This window comes from Neovison vison, chromosome 8 (genome assembly GCF_020171115.1).
Source record: "Neovison vison isolate M4711 chromosome 8, ASM_NN_V1, whole genome shotgun sequence".
NCBI lineage: Eukaryota > Metazoa > Chordata > Mammalia > Carnivora > Mustelidae > Neogale > Neogale vison.
Window position 1 is genome coordinate 84932972 of NC_058098.1, and position 17029 is coordinate 84950000.

General features: G+C 34.4%; 1 protein-coding gene across 7 annotated transcripts in view; it reads left to right on the plus strand.

Moving 5' to 3' along the window:
• The window catches only part of EHBP1 (EH domain binding protein 1), a 442694-nt gene that overhangs the window by 386810 nt on the left and 38855 nt on the right, over positions 1-17029 (plus strand). For 4 of the 7 annotated variants that reach the window (XM_044264063.1, XM_044264061.1, XM_044264064.1 and 1 more), the window contains 5 exons: positions 3363-3470; positions 7008-7132; positions 9511-9649; positions 9847-9953; positions 12648-12771. In XM_044264063.1, the coding sequence (XP_044119998.1) occupies positions 3363-3470; positions 7008-7132; positions 9511-9649; positions 9847-9953; positions 12648-12771 (603 nt within the window). The remainder of the gene's footprint in view (positions 1-3362; positions 3471-7007; positions 7133-9510; positions 9650-9846; positions 9954-12647; positions 12772-17029) is intronic. The other 3 variants (XM_044264066.1, XM_044264067.1, XM_044264068.1) reach the window with 1 other exon arrangement.

A 17029-nucleotide genomic window follows, 5' to 3' on the forward strand; every position in this document is an offset into this window, starting at 1 on the left:
TAGACATATACATGCTATTTCTCTCTCGCGCGCACACACACACACACACATACACACACACACACACACGCACTTTAGCTCTGCTAGAATGCTTTTAGACTGTTTCCATAGGTGTTAGGAAATCTATAACATTAATGTTGAAAAGAATTCAAGGGTATGTCCTAAAAACTGAAGCCAGTGAATGGAAAGAAAGTAGAAATCTATTCTCAAGAAGACTTGAGCTGTATAGGAGATCAATTTTTACTCTTGCCCTCCCCAATAGTAATCCTTTTATCTAAGGTTAGCCATACATATATAAACACTGAGTAACTCACTCAGCATTGCTGGTGAGTGGTAATGTAAATAGAGTTCATTTTGCTGGAAATAAAATGACTGGCACCCATTTAACATCACACAGGAAACAAGGATTATATACGTGAATAATGAAAGGAAGGACAATTTTCTACATATCCCTGGAACCTGAAACTACCCATATCTGACCACATTTCCAGACTGAGCTCTTTCTCTTCATTGCAATGCCATCCCTCTAGTCACTCAGACAGGAGGGTCAATTTTGATGTCTGCTTCACCCTTCTCCTCCTCACTATCCCTCCCCAGCCACCAACCATCCAGCCAGTAGGTTTTCAAATCACATCATACCCACTCCCAATTCTTATATACTAGGTTAGGCTCTCTGTACTGCTCGCCTAAGGTTATCACAGTCTACAACCTTGATTTCCTGCCTCCAGCCTTTCAGTTCTTCAGTCTGACATCTAGGTCAGCAGTCTTGCTCCCATGAAGGATGATTTCACATGTATAGTACACACCTGTGGGCAATCCCTTGACCACTTTTTTTTTCACATAAGAAAACATATCAGAATTTAAGCAAAAGTGATACTTTAGGAATAATATTGAAGTGACTGTAATTTATAAAAGTCATAAGCTTCAATGCATATATTACTACTAATTATTTTATACATATTTGACAACTCATTATAATAAGACATTTAGATAGAAAATGGCTTATATAGGCTACTCTTAAAGAACACAGTGCTGATGATGTTAGAGCACCAGTATCTCTCCATTCCCATTAAGTAGAATTTAAACTTCCCATTCTGCCCTTCTGGGCCTTCTGGACGTTTGCCTTTTAAGACTTACCTCCCTTTATTTCCTTTCAAGTATACTTTGAAGGTTAATGCTTCCAAAGAACAATTCCTGGTACTGTTGGCAAAAAGTAATCTTTCATCTTTCGCATTTGCTCTGTAACTTACTTTTAGCCCCAAACACTTAACCTGTCCTATATAGTTTTGTAGTCTCTTGAATGTATACCTTTAAAATAAAATTGTGTCTTTACAATTTGGTATCTCCTCAACATCTTGCAGTGTTTTGCAAATTGTGGATACAGTATGCAGAATGAATGTCGAAATTTATGGTTTCACTCTAGGTTAATTATGGTCAGTAATAATCAGTAGAGGCTGGTTGGCAGCAACAAAGTATTGCACTCTAAAAACTGATTGTAAACTCTCTCTGGCAGAGTAATACAAGGAAGTGTTCTAAACACTTACTTTAGCACTCGGGAAATCCTTGTTCATTCATTTATGTTTATTGCAAAATTATTTAGAGAAGGATTTTTGAGGATAATGAAGATGCTAACATAGAAAATTCTCTCAGAGGAACCTGGGTGGCTCAGTTGGTTGAGTGTCTGCCTTCAGCTCAGGTTATGATCCCAGGGTCCTGGGATCAAGCCCCAAGTCAGGCTCCTTGCTCAGCAGGGAGTCTGCTTTTCCCTCTCCCTCTGGCTGCCACTCACCCTGCTTATGTGCGTGTGCGCACAATCGTGTGCGCTCTCTCTCTCTCTCTCTCTCTCTCTCTCAAATAAATAAATGAAATCTTTAAAAAAAAAAAGTATCTCTCAACTGATTGTACTTAAATAATGTAGCCAAGTATAATGCTTTAGCAATTTGAAGAAACTTAGCAATGTCCCCTCACCTCCCCGGGGTCATTTCTCAATCTTTTTTTCTTTGTTGTATTCTTCTAAATGACTTAGGTAGTACACAGAACATCTTCAATAGATGTAAACTATTATTAGTAGTACTGACGATCATTATAAGTATTTACTTGGGGAGGCCCCAAATCAAACACAACAAGGCATGCAGGGAAAAGGACAGATATTGAAGGTTTAAGCCAAAACTATGGAATTTTGGAATTTTTCAATTATAATAATGCTGTAATACCTCACTTAATAAAAGTTGTCTGATAAAATGTTTACTGTAGAGTAGGAAGGATATTCTTTGACTTTCAGGACTAGACAGGTATTTCTCTAAAATGTACACTGTCAATAACAAAATTTAAAGCTAAACCTCTAACATGAATATCCAGTTAGTGGTATGCTTTTTCAAATGCATAAAATTCAAAACTACTTAGCCAGTTTTATCACTTGAATTTAGAAAGGAAAAAAGTATAAAATAGAAAATTTCAACGTTTAAAAAAAAACTCCATTGGGGCACCTCGGTGGCTCAGTTGGTTCAGTGTCTGCCTTCAGCTCAGGTCATGATGCCAGAGTCCAGGAATGAGCCCTTCATGGGGCTCCCGGCTCAGCAGGGAGTCTGTTTCTCCCTCTGCCCCTCACCCTGTTCTTCTGCTTTCCCTCTCTCAAATAAATAAATAAAATCTTTAAAAAGAAAACTCCATTAATTAATTGTAACCTAAAACATTTTACTAAGTGTATTAAAAATAGTGTAAGATTCCTCTTTCCATGTATTTAGTTTTGAATAGGTTTCCCAGGTGTCGTCTTTCAAGATGTACTGTTCAAATTGTTTCTGAATCATTGTAGAAGGTACTATCTATTCTATTCTTGACCTTGTCTCTTAATTTATCCATAATGCTTTTATGATTATATTCATTAATAGTAGAAAAGTATTCAAATCTTGATGCAAATGATTTAAATATCGCTACAAGTTTATGAAGAATGATTTGTTTCTTTATAGATTTATATCTAATAAATGCTAAAAATGTATAATTTAGAAATACCATTTAATGACTTCATTACCAAATCAACTTTATTTTTGTATGCTGTTACTGGAGATTACTTACACATTACAAGTTAAGATATAGGGACTTGATGAGCTCAGTGACTCAGAGACCATGTGTGGCAAATTGTCAAAACTTTTGTATCTGCTTTGATGTGACAATTCAACTTTGACATGTGAATGTAAAGTATAAATGTTAATCCAATAGTGAAAAGTGACTTAAAACTGATTTCTTGCTGATCTCTATCAGATCATATTCTAGTAACTGTCATTAAAGTTTTCTACTTTAGTGTTTTGGATAAATGATACAAAATAGAAATAATATACTAACCTTATTGCTACATGTTCCTACAGATGAAAATGATAATATTGAGATAGATACTAACGAGGAGATTCCTGAAGGCTTTGTTGTAGGAGGTGGAGATGAACTTACTAACTTAGAAAGTGACCTTGATACTCCTGGTAATTTCAAATTGTATTTTGCATCCTGCTGCATGGCAAACTTTATCATTATATTTTTATTATTATCTCATCAATAATGATAACAAATTCTTTTTGTAGTCTTATTACATCTTATGCTCTCACAAATCATTTAGCTAAATCCACTTTCCATCAAATTTGTGTTATTTTGTTTTAGATTTAATGTTAAAATTAACAATAAAATTGGAATAATAAATTGTACTTTGCATACTAAAGTTTATTCTTATATATTTTCTATTGTATGAGATAATTTATAAGCATTCAAAAATTGGTTTCCCATCTCAGCCTAAATATTTTGATGTGTTCTTGTGAGGTATAGATGTCATACATATGGAATACTTCAAATGTAAATGTCAACCATGGATCAAATTTTCTGATATGGTTTAGAATTGATAGTCTTAGTAATATTATTTTGCAAATTTTGTGCTTACTTTAAATATTTAAATAATACCAACAAGTTAATTTACACTATTCCATATCTAATTACAATAAGACACTTTGAAAACTGCTTATATAGATTATTATTAATCTCATATCTTATGTCAGTAAATATTTTATCAATAATCACTGAACTGTTGTTTAAAATATAAAGATTCTTACTCATGGTTTAATAGGTAAGTATTCCAGATGCATTGCCTTTATAAGTCAGCATCTGGTAGCAATCCAAAGCTTTGTATACGTGAGAGGTTCCATAAGTGCTTTTTGAATTAAATTCTTATAGCAATGAAGAGTGGTGACTTAAAGGTGAGGAAGCGAAGTCCCTAATTTGTCTTTTCCTGTAAAAAGCTGAAGGGAGTAAGAATATGTATTCTTCTTCTCAACCCTGGCATGCCCCTTCAGTGCTAACCTGCTTTGTTTCTCCTTCCTCTGTTTGAAACCTTGCTGTCATTTCTCCAAGAAACACTCAACCAGGGTCTTCCTGACTGTAAGGAGCACCCAAGAAAATCCATGCTCTTTCTCAGTAGCTCCCTCATGGTCTAGTGTTAAATTATACTTTTACTAAATAGAAGTCAGCATATTTATAATTGTGCAAATCCAGGGGAATGCTGATATTTAAGGAAAATTTTTGAATGTTTAACCCAAAATTGGGACTACCTTTTACTTCTTTCTATTTAAAATATAGTAGAACTTGGTAAGTTTGATTTTTTTTTTTTGAATGAGTTTTTTGTGGTTGCTTATTCACCCCCTCACCACAACGACCACCAAAGTATCAGAAACCAATAACACCCCTTTCCTGCTGAGGGCATCCGTAGGTACAGATTTAAGGCCTTAAAATTCAATTTATGGAAGTATAAAATCATTGTCAATAAGTGACACATATTTTCTGATTTTGCAGTAGATTACAAAGACAGAAAAAATTAGCCACTTCTTAGGTAAGGTGAAGGGAGTTTTCTGGTTCTAGTTCTAACAACTGACGGAGTTCTTTAAAGGTTGGTTAATATTAGGGCTAAGGACGTCTGGCTGGCTCAGTTAGTAAAGCATGGAACTCTTAATATCTGGGTGTCATGAGTTTGAGCCCCACATTGGGTGTAAAGATGACTTGAAAATAAATAAATTTTACAAATTTTTTTGAAAATGGAAGAGACGCTCCCAATATTTCCAATCACATTAAAAAAAATTATATATATATATAGGCTAACAAGCTTGACTCTTATCCTTTTTAAAAAACTCTCCTACTTCATGTATGCCAAACAAGAAAACACATCTCAGTCTTACCTATTTTTGGAGTTAACTAATATATTGTTTATAAGTCTCAAGCATGCCAATAAGTCTTGGCATATGCAAGGACAGACTTTATAATCCAGAATATAGTTTATTTCATGGCAATAAGAAATAGGATTGCAAATTGGAATCTGGAAGCACGTAGCATGTATTATGATTTTTAGCCTTTCTCTATTTTCCCCAAAATTCTTTTTGTAATATGTATGTAAAAGTCATAATGTTTTAATAATAAATTGTTTAATCTTTATCTTGATTTGACCATAGTTCATCAGATATTGTTTAAAAGAGAGGCCTGGCAATATAAACTGACCAATTTGCATGAAAGTAATGATAATAGCATTTATTAAGAGTCTTATAATTAGAAAACTTATTAATCTTTATGAAAAATATCAGTCACCAAATGGTTGGCATGTCTTTTACAACCGTTTTATTAAAGAGTTGCTTTGAGTGAATTTGTTTAAATGAAATTATTTGTTTCCAAATTATTTTATTATTAAAGATTAAAGTAGTTGCTAAAAATAATTTGAAATTATTTGTTTTAAAAGTTACAGCTATATTTTATTTATTTTAAATTTCTATCCTTATTTAATACATTCTAAAATGTGATTGCTGTATTTCTGCCTTCTAAGAGTAAGGTATTTTTTAAACATATGCCCTGTTTCAATACTGGGTACCTATGTACACACTTAAACATTGGATTCTAGCAATGTATACATGACAGATTTTGTTAAGAACTTATTTTAATATGGTATTATGTATATACATTTAATATGCTAGAATAATTGAAACTGAAATAATACAACTTAAGAGTAAAATGTATTGCCTCTTTTAAATATCTACTTTGTAGATAGCTTATTTTATTATGTATAATCTATGCAGTTACTTAGATACATGTATACACCTAATACAGGCTTGGGTCTTCAGGTAAGAAGACCTTCACTATTAACTATATAGTATAACTGAATGGTCTTAGTTATATTGACTATATTCTTTAAGGGGACTGATTTGGGGGGAAATATATATATGTGTATATGTATGCATATATATATACAAAGAATATGCTAAGAGACTAGATTTTAATTGTTCCCACCACAAACAAGAAATGATAATTATATATGATGTGATAGAGATGATGAGTAATGCTGTGGTGGTAATTATATTGCATTATATAAATGTATCAAATCAGCACATTGTACACATTAACCTTACACAAGGTTAAAAACAGTTGTATCTCAATAAAAGAAAATATAGGGGCACCTGGGTGGCACAGTTGGTTAAGCATCTGATTCTTTTTTTTTTTTTTTTTTTTTTGGTGCAAAAAGGTGGTTTATTAGAGCACGGGGACAGGACCCGTGGGCAGGCAGAGATGCGGCTGCCGCATCTGATTCTTGATTTCGGCTCAGGTCATAATCTCAGAGTTGTGAGATTGAGCCCCACATCAGGCACTGTGCTCAGTGAGGAGTCTGCTTGAGATTCTCTCTCGCTTTCTCTCTGCCCTTCCCCCCGCCAACATACATGCACATGTGCTTTCTCTCTCTCTCTAAAAAATAAATAAATTTTTTAAAAAGTGTTCTTCAAAAAAAAAAAAAGAGTATGTTAACATACTAAAGACGGCTCAGTTATACTATAGTTATATAGTACATATTACAGTTTATATATATTTGAAAGTTCTGCATTTGTCAGGTCTGACATGTTATCTCACAAGCCTAATTAATGTATTTAAAATGTAGTAATATTTTTATGATGTCCCCTAAATTGATAGCCTGCACATCTTAATGCATCTTGTCTGTTTAACAGAACAAAACACTAAGTTTATGGACTTGAAGCTAAAGAAGCTCCTAGAACCTCAGCCACAGGTGTCAAATTCACTCTCCAGTGCTGCACAGAAAGCCCTAACTGAGAGTTCAGAGCAAGATATTAAGGTAAACCTCAGCTGAAATATTTGACTCTGTATCTGTGTATTCTAGTTTGCACTGGCACTTTATAATCCTAAAATCAATCTTACAAATTCTTCATGTTAAGATTAAGATATAAATTTTTTTATTGACTAGCTACCCAATTTAGTATCAATATAGTAATCAGTATTCATATACTGTTTTCCAGAGAAACTACTACTTTAAAATGATGTGTTGGTGAAAGTAGAAACTATTCTTGACTTCTATATACGTTAATATTTTTCTAGGAAGAATATTGCTAAGAGAATTCCAGCATTTTATTCTATCATCCTCAACATTTGACCTGTTTAGGTGAACTAGAATTAATGTTAATACATGAAGATGGTATGTGGTTGTATATAGAGATACTTGCCAGTATTTTTTGCCAATATAAATCTTAACTTGTGCAAGAGTTTAGCCAAAATGCCACATGAGATTATTTTGATTTACGCTATTTATATTATCCCCCACGAAGCCATCCATCTCCCTTTTCCTCACATGGCATCATTAATATTTCTGTAGCTTTAGGGCACTTCTAGTGCTGTATAACTTTTCACCCACCTGCGGACGATGGGGTCTGCCCTGCTGACTGAAAGGATTTCCTTCCTCTGACACAGAGATGCTTTGAAGTCCCAAAACAATGACTTTCCTTGGTTTTCCCTTATACTGTTGGTTTCTATAAATTGGTGATGAAAGTGTGTGGCATCACCAGAGGACTTTTGGTCTCTGTCTTTGAACAAAAGGAAGCCTGGATCAGGTCTGATTTTTTGCGTTCAATTTAGCTTTCTGCAGTGGATTTAATGCAGAATGACGCTGGCCTAAGAATAATACAATGGACTGAAAGGGCTAACTGAATTAGTGGGTTTAGAGGAATACATTTGTGAAGTGGCAGAAGTCCCTAGTCATAAAAACGTTTCTTAAGATGGGATTTGCTGGCTAATCGCACTGATATTTTAGCATGTTGCCAAGCCTCAAAAAATTTAGCCGTGTTTGTTTATTTTGATAAAGACTGGAGTTTTAAACTATTGGGCAATTATTATAATGATAACAGTAAGAATACACACTTTTCTTAAACAAATAAATAAAAGCTGAAATTGTTCCTGTCCTAGCTACAGAGCTAGCATACTATAAGCATGATCCCAATAATAAAGATATTCTGTAACTTCAAAAATGAAACAGGTAATTATATTCTTAAGGTTTAATTGTCTAAATAGATCAAATTGGTTTGGCTTTCTAAAAAAAGCTCTTATGTAGTGATTTTTAAAGTTACTTCAACAAAAGGTGTGCTTTAAACAGCTTGTCCTTGTGTGAATCTTTTTAGTTAAGAATTTTTAAATGGTGCTTATAAAGAACATATAGAGTCCATCTGTTCTCTTGAAGCTTTCAGCATTGATTTGGGGTTTTATTTTTTTTAATAAAATGCAGTTTACACGTTTATAAATGAGGCATTCTGTGTTTGTGGAAAAGGATAAACTGTTACCTTCCCTTGAGGATTCTGTATCCCAGGCCTCCTTGAGGCTAGAGAATAGGCCATTGGAGGACTCCCTCATTACTGATTGTCTCAATGCAGAGGAAGGGCAAAGTCTTGGTAGCTTTTGATAACCAGTTTCAGCATTCAGCAGGCTTAGCTATTAGTCATGCATCTTAGCCTTTCCCTATTTACTTTCAAAACACTTAATAAAAATAATAAAAGATTAGGTATAAAATGAAATATTTGTTTGGTACACAGCACCTCGGTATCTGCAGCTTCCACACATCGCAGTAGTTCAGTCTTCTGGGATATTTCTTGTTGATAGAACCATTTGAATTTGTTACCAGTATTAACATAGGAAGCTCTGGAAAAGATAATTGTAGTTTCCTTAGCTGTAAAGGGCTTACTTACAAATCTGGCTTTGGAAAGTTATAGCTGATGAAATGCAGTTCAGTGGGGTAGTATTATAATCCTACCTTTTAGCCTTCATCCAGCATTAGTGGTTTATCTCAATGGGCATAAAATTAGAAACTAGTTCTTCTTGTCATACAAGTCTGTGGGACCGTACAAACTGAGGGGGCAGAATAGTGGGGGAACAGACAGAAACAACATTGCTTTTAAATGATAGATATCACTGGGAGAAGAAGACACAGGGGTTTACAGTGTCTAATGAATCAAAGTTACCAAGAGTGATCCTCTGTCTGAACTATGTCTCCCAAAGTTTGGGTTCCAGGGAACAGAACTTGTAGTTGAACTATTTAGAGAGGTCTTTAAGATCCTTTTTCTTTCAAAAAGTTTCTGATTTGTCATTATCTCAAATCAGTAGAAGTTGTTTTACTAATATGTAATTTCATGTTTATATGGTCTAGACTGTCTTACTGTGTTTTACTTTTAGAATGGTACAGAAGATCTCCGGACTGAGCGATTACAAAAAGCAACAGAACGATTTAGAAATCCTGTTGTGTTCAGCAAGGATTCTACAGTCAGAAAAACTCAACTTCAGTCTTTCAGTCAATATGTTGAGAATAGACCAGGTAGGAATGCTTTTAAAAATATTTTCCCATCTTATGATTTAATAGAATCTAGCTTTGTATATATATATATTTTTTTATATATTTATATATATACTTACATATATAAATATAAGCTGATAATGTAAATCCACATTTCAGTACACAAATATCAAGCTTTATAATAATTTTACATGTCTTTCCCCCCCCTTTTTTTTAAGAGATGAAAAGGCAGAGATCAATACAGGAAGATACAAAGAAAGGAAATGAGGAGAAGGCAGCGATAACTGAAACTCAGAGGAAGCCATCAGAAGATGAAGTGCTTAATGTATATTAATTTTTTGTGTGGTTTCATGATTGCTGATAATACCAAACTGTATGTGGAAATAGTGCCTTTATTTGTTAAAATGAGATGTTAGGTTTTTTAAGATGTCAATCTCCAGTGCATTCAAAGCAGAGTGAGAGGGGTGCACTGTTGAATTAGTCTGCAGTGTGGTGATAATTGTCAGATAAAAAAAAATGAATTTTTCAGAGTTCCACAGCCCCAGCTTCCTTGAGACATTTCCATCAGGGCACTTCCCATAAAGAGATTCCAGTATTGATCTACCAGGAGGATTTTAATTATTACAATAGCAGATACCGCAGAGCTGCAGTTAGAGGGAAAAGTCACATGAGACCTGCTAGAATTTCTCAGCCAACCCATTTTGTTGGCTTGGGTTAATGGGTGTTCAACCTTTCCATTATCCAGATCAGCCGTGAATTACTAGCTGAATGATGTTTGCATTAATATAATATATATGGTAATTTCTTCACTTAATTAACGGGGAGGTTCAGCTCAGTAGGGGTATGGGCTGATCATGTGTAAAATTGATTTGTGAGGGAAATATTTGATAGACCGCAGGGAGAAAGCTGCTTTTGATGGACAGCTGCGGGACAGAAGCAGGAAGAACAAGTTTTAACTTGAATTTTTGTCGGGAAGCATAGCTCTCTGTGGCGGTGCTACTTTTTATTATCTATAGTTTGTGTAAATACTTTCATTGTTTTTACTGTTAAAATAGTCTTTGTTGGATTTTTAAATCCTCGTAAGTGCACTCAGAATTACAAACAACAAACTAGGGTTCTAAAAACTTCTCATTTTTAAGTTGTACTAAGGTTTTAGTATATAGAACAGCTCATTGATCTATCATGATGGAATATTTTATATAATTTGTAAGTTTCAGAATACTTCAGTGTACTTTATACTCACACTAAAGAAATAGTTTTTCTGTATATACTAAAATAGTAAAATATAATAGTAAAAAAAAAATCTTTTTTACTATTTTTAGGTGAGCCAGTCAGTTAAAAACAATGAAGTTTATGTTTTGCTTATCATCTTTGCTTCCTTATATTTTTCTTACTCCTGTTGTCTTGGAAGACTGCTATGTTTGTTTTGTCCCTTTGACGGGAATGAAAAAAGTCCTTTTTGAAAATGCTCTGCTAGGTACAAAAAGCATTCAGCAGGTTATTCCAGATTTTAAAATTACCATTAACATATTCTGTTACAATTTTTTTGTTATACTTCATATCAAGATGGGAGAATATCCATTTTTATGAATCTTTAAAAAATACAGTAACTTATTTGATATGCTATCCTGAGCAACTCTCAGTTTTATAATTTTGTAAAATATATTTTAGCTTTAAGTTTGTCAAGTAAATGACAATTTAATAATAAATCAATTTAATAATAAGCTGGTATAAACTGAGTTCATGTATGAATTTACTAGTTCCAAAGGTATATAAGTTACACATGTGGTTAGATGTGTTTATTGATCATGAGACTTCCAAAATATGCTCATAATTCTTGATTTTGTTTCTTGTTTAAGGAGTACCAAAAGATAATTCCTCATGGCTTCTTAGAGACTAATGTGCTTCTAGGTAGGAAAAGGATTTGATAGAAGAGATTGTTCACATTTGTTTCTCTGAGTACATAATGTCGTAAGTGCTGATGTTAGTAATGGTGATGGTGAGAGGAATCACTCAAGCATTTCTTCAGTATTCCTCAGCTACTTAGGAAACTTAGCTCTAGAACAGGTATTCTAAAGGGAGCTATAATTAACCACTTGTAACTATTTCGTAAATAATAATCGTGCCCCCTAATGATTAAAATGTTTAATATGAAAGTAAATATTAAGACTGTACTGGTACGTTGTAATAGAACTGCTACTTCAAATAAAACTTCCAAGGATAATTTTTTAAGCACAGATGATTGTAAAAAGTAAAATTTCAAGTTGAAATCTAAGTTTGGTTAGATGGAAGATTAACCAAATCAGTGTACTAGTTGCATTAGATCCTATGTAGCAAGGTTTGAAACCACCTGTCAAGTTAGAATTCGCAGCTACAATAATTAGTGATACGTCAACAGAATGACATTTTCAAGTACAGGAGCCAGCTGGAGGGAAAACTGGAGATACTAGAAACTTCTCTTTTATCGCTTTTAAAAAGTATTTTAAATAGTATATTTACTATAAAATCAAGAAATGTGTCTCTTTAATTCTGTGCTTTTGTAAGAACAAATCTGGGTTGTTTTTTTGTGGTTTTTTTTTTTTTTCCAGTAGATACTTTAAGAATCATTTCCTTAGTAAAGCTCCATTTTTTTATATTGCACATTTGAATGAAAGTGTCACTGATATTTGTTTTGACAGTCACCAAGGGGAAAATTATCTTCTATTCTTGTCCGTGCTTAAATAACTCTGACTTTACTCCGGGGGAATTTTTTTCCTCAGTGCTAACTTTTTAAATATGGCAAATCTGGTTGTTGAATTATAATATGAAACAGCTGAGATTTTCTCTATTTACAAAAGTTTTGCTATACATAATGTATATGAAAATTTTTTGAATCACGGGGAGTTGCTTTTTCATACTAGGGGTGAAACTAACAGTGTATTTGGTTCTCTAGGTAAGTGCTTTACTAAGTGTTTGTAGAAAGGAAAAATGCAACTTACAAGTGATTTTTTTTTTCCTTCCTGTTTGTTCTCGTTAACAGAAAGGGTTCAAAGACACCAGTCAGTATGTTGTAGGAGAATTGGCAGCACTAGAGAATGAGCAAAAGCAAATTGACACCCGTGCCGCGCTGGTGGAGAAGCGCCTTCGCTATCTCATGGACACAGGTACGGTGCCCAATTACACTGTAAACAGTTTTGGCAAATTGAGCGTTCACAAACTCTTATAGAGTTTTGGAAGTGTGAATCTTTGAAGCCTGAATGTTCAGCAGAACTGCCTTGAAAATAAAAAGGCTGTGATTTGCAGCCACCTCTCTGGGCCCTGGTGATAAGAGTGCCTTCATGGGAAGTGATAACTCGCCCTGATACCGTGTGAGCCAGCACCATTGAACAGTGTGCTCATCCATGCAGAGTTGGAATACACATCTGTGCCTCATTGATATGCCACTGCTTAAAAAAAAAAGTAAGATCTTCACTGTTCTACTGATTCATTGGGAAAAAAAAAGATTTGGCCAGCTAAAGCCATGTACTGCATGAAACAGAGCACTATGCATAGGGGACGGCTCCATGGACTAGATCACTGAAATTTGAGAATACTATCTGGTTACTGATGCTCCACAGTTTTTTTTTTTTTTTTTCCTCCAAGAGAACAGGTTTTTAAAAGTCTGTAATAGTTTGTGTCACAGTTGCATTTGAAAGGATTAAGGTATATAGGAAGGTTTATAAAAATGGGTTGGAACAGCAAGTTAGCTCCTAACCAGAGGGTAGATTGGCATTTAATGCTGATTGCCAATAGTGATTGTACAGATCTGAGTGCACAGTGAGCTACTGGAAAAAAGCAGTGTATGTGTATGTGTATATTTTAAAGTGATATATATATATTTATGTATTTATTAAAAATGTTGCTCCTACAAAAGGGGTAAAAATGAGAAATATACCCAAATTATTCATACCAAATTAAAAGTAAATTATATTAAGAAAAAAATCTCAAAATGTAGGAGTGGAAAATTCATTCCTTTAATTAATTGCTCTAATTTTATTGGCTGTATTAAAGTTAGATTAGTAAAATAGTAAAGTAGGTTAGTGAATTAGTAATAGTAGATTAGATTTCTTTCCTAACTTTTTCTTCTATATTACCAAAAATATATTTACAATAAAAGAACTCCTCCAGAAATAAGCATTTATATGGGACATTTGAAAATGCCTACATTAGTGAAATCAGAACATATTAGAATAGGAAGAAACCTTTGGCTTTATCTGGCCCAATGGGTTTCAAACTGTTCTGTGGAGCCCTAAAGCTTCTTCAGAGGCATCTTGGGGCTGCCAGGACAATAAGAGAGCAGAAAGCAGACAGGCATCTGGATTTCCTACCTTACTTCAAACAGAGCAGCTCTGAGTTTATTTATTTGAAGTAGCAGGCTTCTTGGAAGAGTTCATTTAAAGAAAAGGTTCTGCTTAAAATCTAAAACTAAAAAAAACACCCCAATTTATTTTTTGAGAACTATTGCTTAGTCTTCTTATTGTGCAGAAGAGACAGAGTTACAGGGAAAGCTCAATGTCACACAGATCACTGGACTAGAATTCAAGTCACCAGAACTCTCTCATACAGGATCTTTCCCACTATACTAGATTACCTAGAACATGTTTATTGTTGTCCTTACAACTTACATGTATACTCGGTCTTAAACATTTGTATAGATTCAGTAAGTATCCCGTAAACTAGTATATTGTTTCATATTTGTATTTTCCCTTTGTTTTCTAGGGGTTTTTGAAAATGTTCACTGTGTTAGCTATATAAAGAAATGTAAATACCAAGTAGTGTAAATTCTATATACAATTTTAAATTACTACCTTTAAATATTTTTAGGGGGCAAATTTCTTTTAAACATATTTTTTCAATACCCTTTCCTCATTGTGTTGGATAAATGAGATGTTACTATACAAGGAGCCTTGTGCCACTAGGAAAAAAGCTGGAAGTTTGGTTTCCTCCCTTTTTTCATACTTGGAGCATGATTTATTGAAGATTTTAACCAAAACAGACTCAAGTTCTCCTTTTCATCCCACCTAATACTGGTGAAGATTTAAAGTGGCCCCATTCCACCTACAGATGATTTATATTCTAAAAGACAGTCATGGACTACAAATTGATTCTAGACTGCCTTTGGGGCTTGATTTTCCTTACTGCGTAAGACAGAATCTGATCTGCACTGGGTCAGCTACTGCTGATTCAGACTAAAATTGACTTAGTTCTTCAACTTGGTAAGCTCCAGCAATTATCCTGGACTGTATTGAACTTCCTCCAGACCAAATAATTATTTCTCAAGATTTGCCTAAAGCCTTGTTTGCATCTGAAGTAAGAGGGTGTTAGAAAAAGAAAGCATATATTCATCCTTTTCCTTTTTGGGGTTCCAATGCTTCCAACTTTTCATTTATAGTAGTTAGTACTTTCTTTCCTGATGTATTAGAGTTTTCTATGCAGTTTCTGAATCTCAGCCTCAGAATTAAGCAGAGCAGATTGCATCCATATTCCTTCTGTGGTGAAACTGAGGCTCAGATAGGGAAGTGACTCATTTAAAAAAGCATAAGTAGTAATGGCTGAGTTAGGGGTTGAACTTAAGTTTTGGGGTTTTCTAGCTCTTGAGTCAGTCCTTTTTTTCCCAGCATATGTTCTTTACAGAGCAAAACATACTTTATCTGCTTTCAGTTTTTATATACTTCTAGATAGTGACTGTATACAAATTTCTTTATTGATTTGAAACTCACATATCACAAAGTTAACCATTTTAAAGTGTACAATTCAGTAGCATTTCGTACATTCACAAGGTTACACAATCACCACCATTTCCAGAGGTTTTCATCACGCTAAACAGAAAGTCTATACTCATTAAGCAATAATTTCCCATTTTCTCCTCTTATAATCCTCTGGAAATCTCCGATCTCCTTTCTGTCTCTAGGAATTTGCTTTATTCTAGATATCTCACGTACGTGAAATCAAACTACTTGTCCTGGGGCGCCTGGGTGGCTCATTGGGTTAAGCCGATGCCTTCGGCTCAGGTCATGATCTCAGGGTCCTGGGATCGAGTCCTGCATCAGGCTCTCTGCTAAGCAGGGAGCCTGCTTCCCTCTCTCTCTCTCTTTCTCTCTCTCTGCCTGCCTCTCCATCTACTGTCAAATAAATAAATTTTTAAAAAATCTTTAAAAAAAAAAAAAAACTACTTGTCCTTTTGTGTCTAGCTTCTCTCACTTTATATAATGTTCTCAAGGCTCGTCCATATTTTAGCAAGTGCCACTACTTCATTCCTTTTTATGGTTGAATAATATTCCATTGTATGTATATAACCACATTTTGTTTATTCATTCATCCATTGGTGGACATTTGGGTTGTTTCCACCTTCTGGCTACTATGAATGTTGTGTACAAGCATTTCTTTGAATCCTTATTTTCAGTTCTTTGAGGTATATACCTAGGATTGGACTTGCTGGGTCATATGTTAACTCTCTTAACTTTTTGATGAAATGTACTCCATTTTAAATGGGTTGCAAAGCTTATTTAGAAGTTGATTTTGCAGAATTGAGAATACATTTTCCCCTAAAATGTACTGTTTTTTGTTTGTTGGTTGGTTGTTTTTCAATAAGCTCCATGCCCAATGTGGGGCCTGAACTCATGACCCTGAGATTGAGAGTCATATAGTTTACTGACAGAGCCAGCCAGGCACCTCCAATAGAAGCACTGTTATTAGTATCCACAGGCCAGACAAACCCACAAAAACTTATTAATTTAAAATATCACTAGAATAATGCTAATAGTTGTCCTAGGCCTCAGTCCTCAATTCCCAGAGCTTAAGCATCTCTGAGTTTTAAGTATTAACCCCTTTAGCACTGAAACTCTTGCATCTTGTTGGGGAGGAAGGTAGAGCCTGGATGGTGGCCTAGACCACTGGGCATTTTTCCTGGCATGTTAAGAGAAGGCTCTAACAGGAAAGTAACAAAGGAATATAATAGCCTCAGTGGATCCTGCAGCAAGATGATGAAATGCCAGGAATGAGAATGGCAGTGGCAGAAAAAGGGCTTGAGATCCCAACATCTATTTTAGGGGAAGGGTGTCATTGGCAGAGACAGAACAGCTGTGGGGTTCTTTCTGAAACCAAGTAAAATCCTAAACTAGTCTAATACTAAATAACACTGTGTGAGAGTGTGTGTGTGTGTGTGTGTGTGTGTGTGTGTGTTTTCTGCCATCCTACTTTGTAAAATAAAATCCTAATGCACATACTAGAGAACTTTCTCCCCTCATCTCTCTATTTTTTTATAATTGCTGCAAGTTTCTGTAATTTCTGAGGAGGAACTTTTAAATATCTGGCACTTAAAGTTTGGAATGACTTATTTCTTTGGGAACAGTTAGTCTTATTAGTTAGAAACATGTGCATTCC